This window comes from Artibeus jamaicensis, unplaced genomic scaffold (genome assembly GCF_021234435.1).
Source record: "Artibeus jamaicensis isolate MK-2021 breed Jamaican fruit bat unplaced genomic scaffold, CSHL_Jam_final scaffold_833, whole genome shotgun sequence".
NCBI lineage: Eukaryota > Metazoa > Chordata > Mammalia > Chiroptera > Phyllostomidae > Artibeus > Artibeus jamaicensis.
Genome location: NW_026522056.1, coordinates 8754680 through 8768318, shown reverse-complemented (window position 1 = coordinate 8768318; position 13639 = coordinate 8754680). Strand labels below are relative to the sequence as shown.

The 13639-nt window shown below is 44.9% G+C and overlaps 1 protein-coding gene across 2 annotated transcripts; it reads left to right on the top strand.

Moving 5' to 3' along the window:
• The first annotated feature begins 2452 nt into the window (after positions 1-2452).
• On the top strand, positions 2453-13144 carry PLPBP (pyridoxal phosphate binding protein). Of its 2 annotated transcripts, none has more exons than XM_037166946.2 (8): positions 2453-2640; positions 5437-5544; positions 5622-5657; positions 6407-6482; positions 8370-8504; positions 10150-10292; positions 10737-10835; positions 11773-13144. In XM_037166946.2, the coding sequence occupies exons 1-8, from the start codon at positions 2542-2544 to the stop codon at positions 11902-11904; spliced, it is 828 nt and encodes a 275-aa protein (XP_037022841.2). In that variant the 5' UTR covers positions 2453-2541; the 3' UTR covers positions 11905-13144. The 2 variants fall into 2 exon arrangements, with proteins under 2 accessions (XP_037022841.2, XP_037022842.2); XM_037166947.2 differs by lacking the exon at positions 2453-2640 and adding an exon at positions 2749-2827.
• Positions 13145-13639: the final 495 nt, after the last annotated feature.

Genomic DNA, 13639 nt, shown 5'->3' with positions numbered 1-13639 from the left:
TGTACACGCGTGGGTTGCGGGCTTGATCTCTCCCATTTAGATGTTTCTCTCCTCCTCTCCCTCCTTTCCCCTCTCTTGTAGTAAGTAAATAAATAAACAAATAACCCTGGCTGGTGTGGCTCAGTGGATTGAGTGCTGGCCTGTGAACCAAAAGGTCGCCAGTTTGATTCCCTGTCAGGGACCCAGAACGGGTTGTGGGTCGGGTCTCCGGTTGGGGGCCTGTGGGAGGCACACACACATTAATGTCTCTCTCCCTCCTTTCCCCTTCTCTAAAAATAAATAAATAAAATCTTTATTAAATATTTTAAAAAATTAATAGATAAACAAGATGGTTGACATCCCAGGAAGAAGAAGAGAAGAATGTAAAAATGGAGAAAACAGTGGAATAAAGTTGATTGAAAAACAACAGCTAAGAAGTAAAGAAATTGAAAAATGGGAAAAGATAATGCAACCGGGGTCACCGGGGTCTTTTTGTCCTTCCATTTTCATCAGGTCACAGAAGGTTGGGGATAAAAAGCATCTTAGAAATGAATCGACAGTAAAGCCTGCCTCCCTCGTCTTGGTCTGGCCCAGGGTACCTCTACAGAGACCTGCCTCAGTAAATGTGCACTAAATGGATAAGCAGAGGGTGGGGGGCAGTTTCAGGGAGCAGTCTTCTAAGTGTATTACGTTATCTTGACTGCTCCTTAATGCAACTCTGAAGGAGATGTTGACTCTATGAATGAAAAACTGGAAAGTTCAGCAACTTACCCAAGATCCCAGTTTAGTGATGAAACCAAGATTCAACTTGTGTCACTCCTGTGCCACCTCCCTCCAATCTGGCCACCACTACACTTACTGCCTTGAAAGTTTAAATCACTCTCCTGATACCCTTTTGGGAGCTACTGTGATGGTGGGGTTAGAGGGATTGACCTTATAATTCAAAGAAGAGACCTGACCTGACCTGGCCTATGGTTTTTCAATGCTTTCCAAATAACAGGTCACTTTAAGTGTTTGGTGCTCACCCAGTTCTTGCTCTATACATCCCTTCCCATGACCTCATCACTGTAATCCCCTTGTTCCTCCCACCACCAACTGCTGGCTAGCACCTTTGAACTCTGTATTTATAGCAAATGTTATTCTATTCACACCATGAAGGGCCATTCTAGGCATTTTTTAATTACCACTTTGGCAGGGCTAGAGACGAAGTCCAAAGATATTTGAATACAATTTCTCCTAATGTCTTTGACAACCCTAGTTATGTGTACCTGGGAAATGGGGACTTCCCAAAAAGAAGTCCTTGATGGCAAGAACATGTGAAACCTCATCTCAGCCCCTGGGGTCTGGGAAGATGATGAGAGAAGAAAGTAAGAATATCACCCGTTTTCCAGTCACTTCAACACAACCTGGAGAACAAACGTGAGCCCTTTCAGCAACAAAATATCATCCCACTTCATTGAGTTGAATTAAATGTTTGAAAATCAACAGTACAACCAAAAACTGCTTTCCCTAACAAAACGGATCTCTTCCTACTTACCCACATCACCTACTATTTCACCACCTGACAAATTTAGCATTTTACCTTTTCATCTCCGTATTGTCTGGCTTCTCTCCTGTTTACGGCTCTCACATTGCCCAGCGCTGGACACATGGGAGACTCAAGAACTAGACCGAATGTGGGCTGAGCTCATGCCAGGCCACCTGTGCACTCCGACAAGGCAGCACTGGCCACAGGTGGCTTCTGCCACTTGAAGTGTGGAGAGCTCCAACTGAGACATGCTATAGGTCAAAACTACACCCGATTTTGGAAACCGGGTGCGATAAAAAGAAAATATCTTGTTTGAAGTTTTTCCATTGGTTACATGTTTAAAGTTTTTTCTGCATATATTGGGTTAAATAAATTGTATCATTACGTTTTTACTTTTTATGTGTCTATTCGAAATTGTTTAATTACATATGTGAGTCACCAGTGCTATTGGACAGCACTGGTCTAAAGGATGCCAAGATGAAACTGTACATCGAGTCATGCCATGTCGTTTATATCTCTCAGCGGTTCCTCACTAGACTGAGATTCTACAAGGGATGTCCTCCACTCTAGCAGCTTTTAATCCTGGTTCCTGCGCACAGAAATCTTGGTTCACAGCTATCTGAACGCCAGGGACTGGGAAATTTGGGAGGCATTTTGAAAGAAAATAGGACAGCAGGAGCAAGCCACGATTTTGCTTCAGAAAGGTTCCACTGAGGCGGGGGCAGCAGTGCATCAGGCGACACGTCCTTGAAGGTTCTCCCGGCGGCACAGAAATGCCCCCCGCGCTCTGCGCCCTGCGCCCTGAGCCCCACCATCCAGTCCAAAGCGACCTCCCCAAGATGGCCGTTGCCAAGGGGCGGAGCCTCCACTACACCGCCCCCGCCCCGCCCCCGCAATGCCCGGCGTCGATTGGACAAGACGATTCAGTGGTGAGCGCTGATTGGAATCCTATGGAGACGTAATTTGGATGGGACCGGAAGGTGGTCTCAACCCCGGGGTACCCCGGTTTGGGTCTCGACGTTGATCCCTAGGGGATGTGGAGAGCTGGCGGCATGTCGGCGGAGCTGGGAGTCGCGTTTGCCCTGCGGACCGTGAACGAGCGCGTGCAGCAGGCGGTGGCGCGGCGGCCGCCGGTGAGGAAGGGGACCGCGTGGGGACAGTGGGCGGCCGCTGTGAGGAGGGGGACACCCGCGTGAGAATGGGTCGTCACGGTGACGCAGAGGGTTCTCCCGGAGGGGCGGGACCTGTCCACCGCCTCGGCGTTGGCACGGGTCGCAGAGCCCCCAGAAGCTAGGGAAGGGCTTCCTCAGTGACCTCGAGGTGAGTCCGTCAGGTTTCCTGGAGGTTGGCTTGGCTGGAACGGAAGGTATCCGCTGCTCCGGGAAAATGACCAATCTCCGGGCATAAATCGCAGCCTTTGCTCGTCCCGCTTCGTGTGGGAGTCAGCAGCCTTAGGGGACGGGGGAAGGGCCAGGCCTGTGCCCAACAGCAGCAAGAGAAGTCGTCTCCTTCAAGAGCACGGCAAAGGAGGCCAGATCTGCCTAATATCACGTGTGTGGCAACGTCTAACACCTAGTAGATGCTCAGTAAATGTCAGTTCCATGTGTAGGCGAAGCAGATAGTATTGAAGATAGTATTGATCGGAGGCACCGAGCTGTACTTTCATGTTTCCAGCACAGGGGAGCTGACATCTAACCCCCTTATGGAGAGAATCCCCCCCACACACACACACACACACACCTCTTATGGTTGTCTCCTCCTGGAATTTCATTAGACCAAGGGTCAGTCAATATCTGCTTCCCTCTGTGCAAGTTTAAGCTGGATGGTGTGGAGTTAGACATACCTCAACAGAGAGGTCAAAGGTTTCTCATCTGTACCTGCAGTGTCAGACTCTGAATGCGGGCCTGGATCTCACAGACACAGAGAGGAGTGGTGGTTGCGGGAGGGGAGGGCCGTTGGGGGAATGGGTGAAAGAAGTACAAATTGGCCGTCACAAAATAGTCACAGGCACATAAAGCATAGGGAGCATAGTCAATACCATTTCATTAGCTTTGTAAGGCGACAGGTAGTACTGGAAGTATCAGGGGAACATATTTAAAGCATACGATTGTCTAATCACTGTGTTGATTTAAACCAATACAAAGTAAGCCATAATTTAAAAATAAAAATAAAACGCACACACATACACACACAAAGAATGTTGGCCTTCAGACAGAAACCTGTACTGGTGTGGCCTTTCCTTGGCTACTAGTTCAATATTACCTTGAACAAGTCACTTAACTACTTTGGCCCAGGGTTTCCTTATCTGCATAGGAAAGGAAATGAACTCTGATTGCTCCAAGCTCACTCCTGGAGTCAGTGTTCTATGATTCTCAGTGATTCTCCAGGATAAACTAGGGGTTTCCCTAATAAACATCATGCTTGGAGATTGTCCCAGCAAATCTGTCCATTCCACATTTCTGTCTGGAAACCATCAATTCATCAACATAATCCCAGGAGTTATGACATGATGTTATGAAAGACTGTTAATATAGCCCTGAGAAAGATGAGGAAATTCTTCGTAATTGGCCTGACTCTTCAGGCCCTTTGGGGATACTGTGATTCTGTAAAAATTGCAAAAGGGTGATGGCGTACGTGAAAACTGAACTCTGTGAGGAGAGGTGACTCTCTTCTCTTACTGCCTCAGTGTGGATTTTGTTGCAGTAGAATTTGGGGAAGCCTTGCTCTTCATGTACTGGCCTTGGGAGGGGGTCGGATAGCTCTAATCCTGAGTCCAGAGGTGGTTTCATGTCCCTCCCTGAGGTCTGCCCCTGGTTCTTCATTAGATTGAACAATAGATTATATAATTAAGCAGGCTGCTTTTGAATGTGACTGGGGTCAACACTAATAATTACACCAGGACCAGAATGAGCTTCCAAAATGGTTAACCTGGAGGTTTCAGAAACCAGAAGTGGCCTTCCTTCTAGTCAGAGAGTGGTGCCTTCCTGTAATGAAGTGATTCTTTTTTTTTCTTTTTAATATTTTATTTATTTATTTTAGAGAGAGGGGAAGGGAAGGAGAAAGAGTGGGAGAGAAACATCAATGTGTGGTTGCCTCTCTAGTGTTCCCTACTGGGGACCTGGCCTGCAACCCAGGCATGTGCCTGACTGGGAATCGAACCGGCAACCCTTTGCTTCACATGCCCGTGCTCAATCCACTGAGCTACACCATCCAGGGCTGACTTGACTCTTAAACCTCCAGCACTGGTGTGCTAGAGAAGCACCTGGAGAGTTTATCTGAAAGGTGATTCTCAGAGTCCAGCCCCAGAGATTCAGATTTAGTAGGTCTGGAGTGAGGCCCAGGTGATGCTGACATAGTTGGTCAAAAACTGCATTTTAAGGAAATGTACTGCTTTTACTAACCTGTCCAGCTCTCCTAAGAACTATCTTTTGCTAGATATTAAAGTAGCTAACATATCAGATTTAAATGCTATGCATTTGGGTTTTTTAAATTTATTTATTTAATTGTTCAAGTTTTCTGTCTTTTACTCCCACATTTGGGTGTTTTTGATATTTTATTTATTTAATTGTAGAAAGAGAAAGGAAGGGAGAGGGAGAGAAACATCAATATGTGGTTGCCCCTTGCACCCCCTACTGGGGACCTGGCCCTCAACCCAGGCGCATGCCCTGACTGGGAAGCAAAGCAGCGACCCTTTGGTTTGCAGGCCAGAGCTCAGTCTACTGAGCCACACCAGCCTGGGCTAAATGCAGTACATTTGAAAGACATACTTCTCAACATGATTTGGTGCTGATCTTCCTGCAGTATTGGAAAAATGGAGCTTACCAAATACCAAGTTAAGATCTATGCTGATCTTTTGTACAAGATCTATCTTACAGGATTTATCAGGATAATGTCCCCAACCATTCACTCATCTGGCTCTCTCTCGGCAGGATCTCCCAGACATTCAGCCCCGGCTGGTAGCCGTCAGCAAAACCAAGCCCGCAGACATGGTGGTTGAGGCCTACAGTCACGGCCAGCGCACTTTCGGAGAGAACTATGTAAGAGCCCTTTTCCAAACCTCCTTTGGAAGAGTCATGTTTGCCAAACTTCTGACCTTCTTTCTTTTTACCCTAAGGTTCAAGAACTGCTAGAAAAAGCATCAAATCCTAAAGTAAGTACATATCTGAAATCTTGAGTTTGTATCTAAATCTCAACATTTCTTTGGAAAATTAGACCCATGTTGGTGGTTGAGTTTTACACCAGGAAGTTGGATTGGTGGTAGAAATGTCTACATTTACCCTGGGCCCCCAATATTTCTCATATAGGTTTTCTTTCTTTATTAAGATTATAGTTTTCTCCTTTGCAGTTTTTTTTTAAATGGTGATTTTTTTAGGAGCTTGCTGTAATCTAGGATCCTTTTGAGATTTGAAAGCTTTAGTCAGTTGATTCTTAATGGATGATATGTAAAAGATGGAGGGATTTGATGGGAACAAGGAAGAGAAACAGAACAGAAGCCTTAGATGTTTTTCTAAGGAGCCTGGCTGAAGATGGTGGTAGTGCTCTATTGCATAGACAGGAAAGGTCAGAAGAGAGAGTATGCAAAGTATTTGAGCCAGCTAGACCTCCATAAAAATCGAAGCCACACCCTGGCTGGTGTGGCTCAGTTGGTTGAGTGTGGTCTCAGGGACCAAAAGGTCACAGGTGCAATTCCTGCTCAGGGCACATACCCAGGTTGTGGGTTCAGTCCCTGTTGAGGAACATATGAGAAGGCAACTAGTTGATGTTTCTCTCTCACATCGATGTTTCTCTCTCTCTCTCCCCCCCATCACCCTCCTGTCTCTAAAAGCAATAAAAAAGTGTCCTTCAATGAGGATAAAAGAAAAAAATCTAAGTCAAACATAGTTACCTTTTTCTTTTCAGGTTCTGTCTTCATGTCCTGAGATTAAATGGCACTTCATTGGCCACTTACAGAAACAGAATGTCAACAAATTGATGGGTAAGATAAAACTCTAAATATGATGATATGATTTTTCTTTTTTAGTTTATTAACATGTTGAATTACATTTATTGATTTTCATATGTTAAGTCAACCGTGCGTTCCTGGCAATGAACTTCACTTGGTCATAAAGTACTGTCTTTTCAATGTAATGTTTCATTTGATTTGTTAGGTGGTGTTTGGAATTTTTGCATCTATATTCCCAAGGGACATTGGTCTCTAGTTTCCTTTTCTTGAACTGTCTTTATTTGGGTTTCCTATCAGGGTAATGCTGTCCCCATAGACTGAATTGGGAAGTATTCCATCCTTAAGCCTCTGGAAGAGTTGGTGTGTGGAATTAGTGTTATCTCTTCCTTAACTGTTTGGTACAATTTACCAGTGAAGAACAGAAATTACTTTATGGAGAAGTTTTTAAATATCATTTCAATTTCACTAACAGATATAGGGCTGTTCACAAAATCTCTTTCTTCTTGGATTACCTTTGGTACTACGTGTCTTTCAATAAATCTGTCCATTTCATTAAATTAATGAATTTAGGGGCATAAGGTTGTGTGTAATTCCCTTCATTATCTTTTTTTTTTTAAGATTTTATTTATCTTTAAAGGGGAAGGAGAGAGGGAGAGAAACATCAATGTATGGTTGCCTCTAGTGCATCCCCTACAGGGAACTGACCTGCAGGGAACCTGCCTGCAACCCAAGCATGTGCCCTGACTGGGAATCGAACCGCGATCCTTTGGTTCACAGGCCCGTGCTCAATCCACTGAGCTACACCAGCCAGGGCCATTATCTTTTTTAATATCTGAAAAGGCTGTAGTAATGTCAACTCTCTCATTCCTGGTATTAGTAATTTCTGTCTTCTCTTTTTTTCTAGTCTCTCTGGCTAGAGATTTATCCGTTTTCTCAAAGATTGATTTTATTTTTCTCTATTGTTTTATTTTAATGTTATATAAGCAAAAACAATGATGTACTGTGGGGTCTCTAACATGTAAACACAACATACATTACAACAATAGCATAAAGAATAGCTAGGAAGAAACAGAAGTTCACTATTATAAGATTCTTAGACTTTATGTGAAGTGGTGTAACACCATTAAAGGTAGACTGTGATAAGTTTAACCTAAGGTATCCAATAAAATAACACAATACAGAGTTAGAGTAGTAAGTCAGCAAAGGAGATAAAATGGTATTAAAAAAAATATGTCAAGTGGTATCTTGTGATGGTTTTTATTCTCATTTCCCTTGTGACTAATGAGGTGAAGCACCTTTTTGGGTGCTTATTGGACATTTATATGTCTTCTTTGGAGAAATGTCTTCTCAAATCCTTTGCTCATTTTTTAATGGGGTTATTTATCTTTTTATTGAACAATAAAAGTTCTTTACATATTCTGGATACCAGGCCTATCATAAATGACTAGCAAATATGTCGTCCCACTCCACGGGTTGTCTTTTCACTATCTTGATGGCATCATTTCTAGTGCCCCCATCCTGCAAAGTTCAAGAACACGGTAATATCGTGCCAGAGAAGCCCTTCGGCTTCCACTGGTTATTCTTTCCGCCCTGTCCTCCTGATCTGTTTCTCTCAGTTGGAAGTGAGGTGAGCCCTGCGACTGTCAGCCCCTCGCAGTGTGCGGCCACGGTGCTGCAGGACTGCAACGCGTCACTGCGGCACGTCAGTGTCCTCCGCTCCTCATTCGTGTTTGCTGGTTAGACAGTGATGGCCTAGCACTTGAACTTACATCTGGTAAAACTTTCACATTAAGTCTTCTTAGTAGAACTGAGACTTAACTGTCTTTCTCTCTTCTGAAAGATTACTTTTCCATCCACCAAAAGCTGTTGCTTGCTGCACTGAGATACATGAAGAATTTCCTTGCTTCTTTCTCGTTTCAGCTGTCCCCAATCTCTTCATGCTGGAAACACTGGATTCTGTGAAGCTGGCAGACAAAGTGAACAGTTCGTGGCAGAAAAAAGGTTCTCCCGAAAGGTTAAAGGTTATGGTCCAGATTAACACCAGTGGAGAAGAGAGTAAGTGACCAGAACTGTATTGTAGATTTTTCCTCCCCTTAGGATGCTGGAAGCCCAGGAAGAATGCTGGCCTAGTTTACCTGATAACTAAGGTGATCGAAAGAAATCACAGACTGTTAAGTAAGCTGTGTTATGTAGGATCTAGGTGGCACAAGGGCATCCATGCCAGCCCACATGGTATGCTTTAATACATCATGATTTGTTATTAATTTTTGAGGAGGTAGACGGAGAATCAAGAAGGGGATTGTGATTTTGATCTCCTGAAAATTCCCAGAAGTCACCATCACTTCCGAAAGAAGTTGCAAAATTATATGAGAAGTCACTCTTCTTGGGCCCTAAAAAATAAATTATTTAGTGTTACATTGGGAGAAACTAGAAGGAAAAGCAGTGTGAGTGTCCGGCAGTGAATATCATTACAGGGCTAACAGTGTAACACGGGGAGCAGAGCACAGGCTTTGAAGTCAGACGCACCTTGGGTTTGGGCCCCACCACTTTCCAGCTTTGTAACCTCGCACAGATCACCTATCCCCATACCTCGGTCTCCTTGCCACACAATGACAATGGGATAGCACTGTTGTGAGGACCAAATGTGCTCGCACAGGTGAAGCCACTGGCATAGAACCTTGCACGTCTTACTTGTTAGCAGTTTGTTTACAGATCAGTCACTTGCTTCCAGCCATCAGAGCACCCATATTCACCAGATCTGAGCATGGAGGAGCTCAGTATAGGCCTCTGTTTTCCAAATAGGGGCTGGAGTCAGGCTACCTGGGTTCAAATCTAGGCCCACAGTGTCTATTTGTGTGACCTTGGAAATGGTACTGAGCTTCCATGTGTTTCATGTTTAGAACAGAGATAGGAAGAATACTCACTGAATAGAGCTACTGTATTACAAGAGAAACATTTAGGATTTGCCACATATGCCTGGCACACCAGTAAGTGTTCAGTAAATTTTAACAATTATCGTAAATCTGAAAAAGACTCCAGATCAAATCTGTCACATCACTTCTTGATAATTAGCTATAATCTTCCCTGATTAATTATTGAAATAAGTGTTCTTAGCATCTACATTTGATAAATGAGGGAAAGACAGTGTCAGTATCCTTATAACTGCATAAGAAACAGTCAGCTGTGCAGATCCCTCCTCTAGTGGTTAATTAGCAAGTTCAGTTAAATGTACCAGATATGTAGTCAGAACTGTGATATATACTTTATTTTACATTTTTACTATTTTACTAATAAATTATTAAAGCTATAGAAATACCGGGTTTGGGGGGGAAAGCTCTGAGGTCAATCTGGCATTTTGGCAATGTGAATCTTCTTGGTACCCCAAGAAAAGCAGTGTTTTTTCTTTTCTTTGTACTCTAGCTGTTCTCAGCTCAGATATTGTTACAGAATCGTGAGAGTTCAACGTGTAGCTCTTCTCTTGAGAAATTCAGAACCTGACCAGAAGGGGAACTATATGCAGACCTCAGACATAAAGTTACTGTTTTGGACTTGAGAACAAGAGACCCTCTTGTCCGAGGATTGCCTCCTCTGTTACAAAGGAGGGGTGAAAATGGACCCTATCTCTGGCTACTTAAAACATTTTGATACAAGGGTTCTCAATTTCTTTTAATTTTTATTTTGTGTGTGTGTGTGTGTAAAGGCAAACATGGCATTCTACCATCAGAGACAGTAGCCATGGTGGAACACATAAATGCCAAGTGCCCCAGCCTGGAATTCGTGGGGCTGATGACCATAGGAAGCTTTGGGCACGATCTTAGTCAAGGACCAAATCCGGACTTCCAGGTACGGGGACCAGGGATGGGGGGTCGCCCAAGTGCTAAAGGAATGTCTTAGCACACTGCCGCCGAAGGGCTGGCTGTTTGTGCAAACTTCGAAGACCCCCAGGTGCCGTCTGTCAGAGGTTATAACCCTCTTCCAAAATGTTTCCTCCAGGAAAAGAGAGCAGGTCTCCAAAACCCTACAGAGCTTTCTCAGCTCAGTCTGAACCCGGCTCAAACACACTCTTTAGAGAAAACGAGCTCCTTCTTCTTCTGGAACTGAGAGTTTTCTTTCTGAAAAATAGGATAATTTGAAGGAAAAAACGCTTTCAGTAACTCCTGGCAATTCTGACAGACCTTGAAACCATGAAAAATAAATAACCTTTGTCAGAGGTGTTCAGATCCGCCGCTCCCAGGCACCTGTGGAGAGGCAGGGATGAAACAGGTGTCGCACGTGTCTTTCTGTCAGATGTTGTCGTCCCTCCGCGAGGAGCTGTGCAGGAAGCTGAGCATCCCCACTGGCCGGGTGGAGCTGAGCATGGGCATGTCCACGGACTTCCAGCACGCAGTGAGTGTCCTTCTGGGTACTGTGTGATGGCGGGGTCCCAAAGGCCACAGCGAGAGCCAGGTTTTGCTGGAGGAACCTTTGAAGTGCCTCATTGTAGCAATAGGGCATCCAGTAGCAGTGGTTCTCAACTCTTCTAATATTCTCCACCCCTTCTTTATTTATGTATGTGAGTGTGTATTTTAAGTATATGTTATCATCCCCTTCTTTTTGAAATGAAACGTATAAAACATATAGCCTAACACGTAATTTAATTTTCTAGCATAATTCCCTAAATGGAATCTAAAGGAAAATAAGAAGAAATTAAACCATAATTTTCTAAAAGACATCTTGCTATGTAAACACTTATATATAGATACATGACAGTAAGTCATGATGAAGTCTGAGGCTTAATCTTATGTGTAGATCCAACGTACACGGTACAGCTGTGCTGTATTGTCAGCTCAAATGTGTGATCTTCTGGAACAGTAAGTAACAAAGTTGCAGAAATCAAAGAATAAACTTCCCTCTGTGTAGACAGTAGTTGCATTGCTGGAAAATTGTATAGATTAAAACAGTGCAAAAATACTTTGTGTTTTTGAGTAAAATGGAATTAGATCCCATACAGAGATGATGATAAGGCTTTTTCATCTGCCCGACCAGAGAATTTGAGAGAGCGTGTGTGCTGCTGTGTGTCTGTCACACACACATACACACACACGCTGGGACGTGTGCTATACCTGTGAAAGCCAAAGAAATCCTTGCTTGTTTCTGAAACACCCCTCTGAGGTCATATCGCCCCCGAGGAAAACCACTGTCCTCCCCCCACCCCCACCTCAGCTGCGTCACCATCCATCCCCTCAGAGGCCCCTCGAGAGCAAGAATGAGAGGCACAGCTTCAGTACCGGCTGCGTTCATTAGCTCACACTCAGCCCTCAACACGTGCTCTTCTCTCCCACAGATTGAGGTAGGATCTACAAATGTTCGCATAGGAAGCACCATTTTTGGAGAGCGAGATTACTCAAAGAAACCTGCCCTGGACAAGTCCGCGGCAGACCTGAAAGCCGCAGTGGAGGTGACACAGGCACACTGAGCTGAGGAACAGCCAGCAGCGGCTCGCCGCCCTCGGGCCCCGTCGGGGAAGACTGACTATGCACTCACCTGGGTTTCCGCTCTGATGTTCCCCAGGTTGTAGCACTACCGTGCTCTCCTTGTGACCTGGTGAGAGCACGCGGAGGATCGTGTGTACTGATGGAAACCATCTGTGTTCCGTGTCTAACAAAGGAGGCTCGCTTTACGTTGTAGCTTTGTATTGGATCTGAGAAATCCCGACATTTCTGCAGAGCAAATACCAAATCAACAGCGGGGAATTGAGTTCAGTATTGAATCCTGTCCAGGAGCACCAACCAACCCATGAATGCCTTCCCCAGGTTAAAACTAGGTCACAGATGCCTGTAATTACCAAAGTCAGAGGAATTCCCATTTGTCATTGGCTGTAACAGAAAATTCCCCGTGATTACCAACTTCATGGAAAGCCCTGCTGAGTAATCATCTCTGCTGCTCTGGAACAAGGTGGTTTTGCTGCCCCCACCCCGCCCACCCCACTCAGTAAATATTCCTCTCTACTCTGGAATAGAAGTACAGGTAACTTCAGGAAATGGTTCCAGTTAATGCCCCAAACCCAAATGATTGTTGACGAGAATTTGTCATTGACTACCCTGTCCTGTTGACCCTGAAAATTGTAGGGGTAACATGAATGGGACTTGGGCCTTTCTAACATCCTCCTGAAGAGACAGGGCTTTGAGCTTCCCCCCCCCCCCCCGGGCCCCACAGAGATGAGGAGTTAATGATATGATTCTCTTACGGTGATTTCTTATCAAAGACCAGTGATTCTTATAGCTCCCCAGATGTGTAAGGTTCCTTCAAAGCCAGCTCAGGTTCACAGTCTCAACCAGGCCAGACTGACCTTGAGGTCCCTGTTCCGAGGAGCACTTTCCAGGCCCCCCCTTGCCTCCACCCCACGCGGACACACTATTTATAAGCCGGAACTGCAGCTCTTCTTGTTAATGGAGCAGCAGGATACTTTGGGCTGGGCTGTTTATTACTTAGATGGCTTTTTCTTATTTCTTCAAGCCCCACTCTGTAATTTTATGAAATAACTTTCAGAACTGGATGCTGCTGAATGTAATTTTGTAAAACTGTAACCGGTGTGATCCCTGTACTCTTGGTCAGAGCTAGAGTGTGGTATTTCAGAGTCTATTAAATAAAAATGTGAGTTTGAATTATGCCATCTGTGCCAATTACAAAGCAATTAAAAGATTTATTTTTTAAGATCTGGTGGAGTGAGTGAGTGTAACAGGAGAGGGGCCTTGGATCTGATAGGATGCAGCTGTGCCCGTCGCTGGCCTCACACCAGCGGCTTTGGAGGAGGGCTTCCCTCGGGTCACAGATGCCGCCAAAGCCACACCATGGATGAAAAGGGGATTCTGAACTTGCAAGGGCAAGAAAATGAAACGTTGGCATTTCAAGAATTAACAAAAATAGAAGTTGCCTACCTCTTGCTGCAAGATACTTTTAAATTGCCTCTAGATGGCGACATTGGCTAGCCTGCGGGGGCCTCTACGGTCAGCTCGGTACCTTGTAAGGGGCTCACCCTTCCTCTCACACCCTCTTTCCCGGGCAGACGTGGAGGTCAGAGAGGACAGGATTTTCCCAAGCGATAGGGCTGACTCCTGCAGAGCCGCTAGGTTCCTTCAGATACGCCCTTTGCTGACTCAGCTGAGGGTTCTGACGGAGGCTGTGGAGCACTTCGGGAAAGGTGAAATGGC

What these genes read in the sequence shown, in the direction of transcription:
- PLPBP (XM_037166946.2), top strand. Translation starts at nt 2,542, where the DNA reads ATGTGGAGAGCTGGCGGCATGTCGGCGGAGCTGGGAGTCGCGTTTGCC. An exon ending in GAATGTCAACAAATTGATGG is followed by an intron (nt 6,483 to 8,369) that starts GTAAGATAAAAC and finishes TTCTCGTTTCAG; the next exon opens with CTGTCCCCAATCTCTTCATG. An exon ending in CCACGGACTTCCAGCACGCA is followed by an intron (nt 10,836 to 11,772) that starts GTGAGTGTCCTT and finishes TCTCTCCCACAG; the next exon opens with ATTGAGGTAGGATCTACAAA.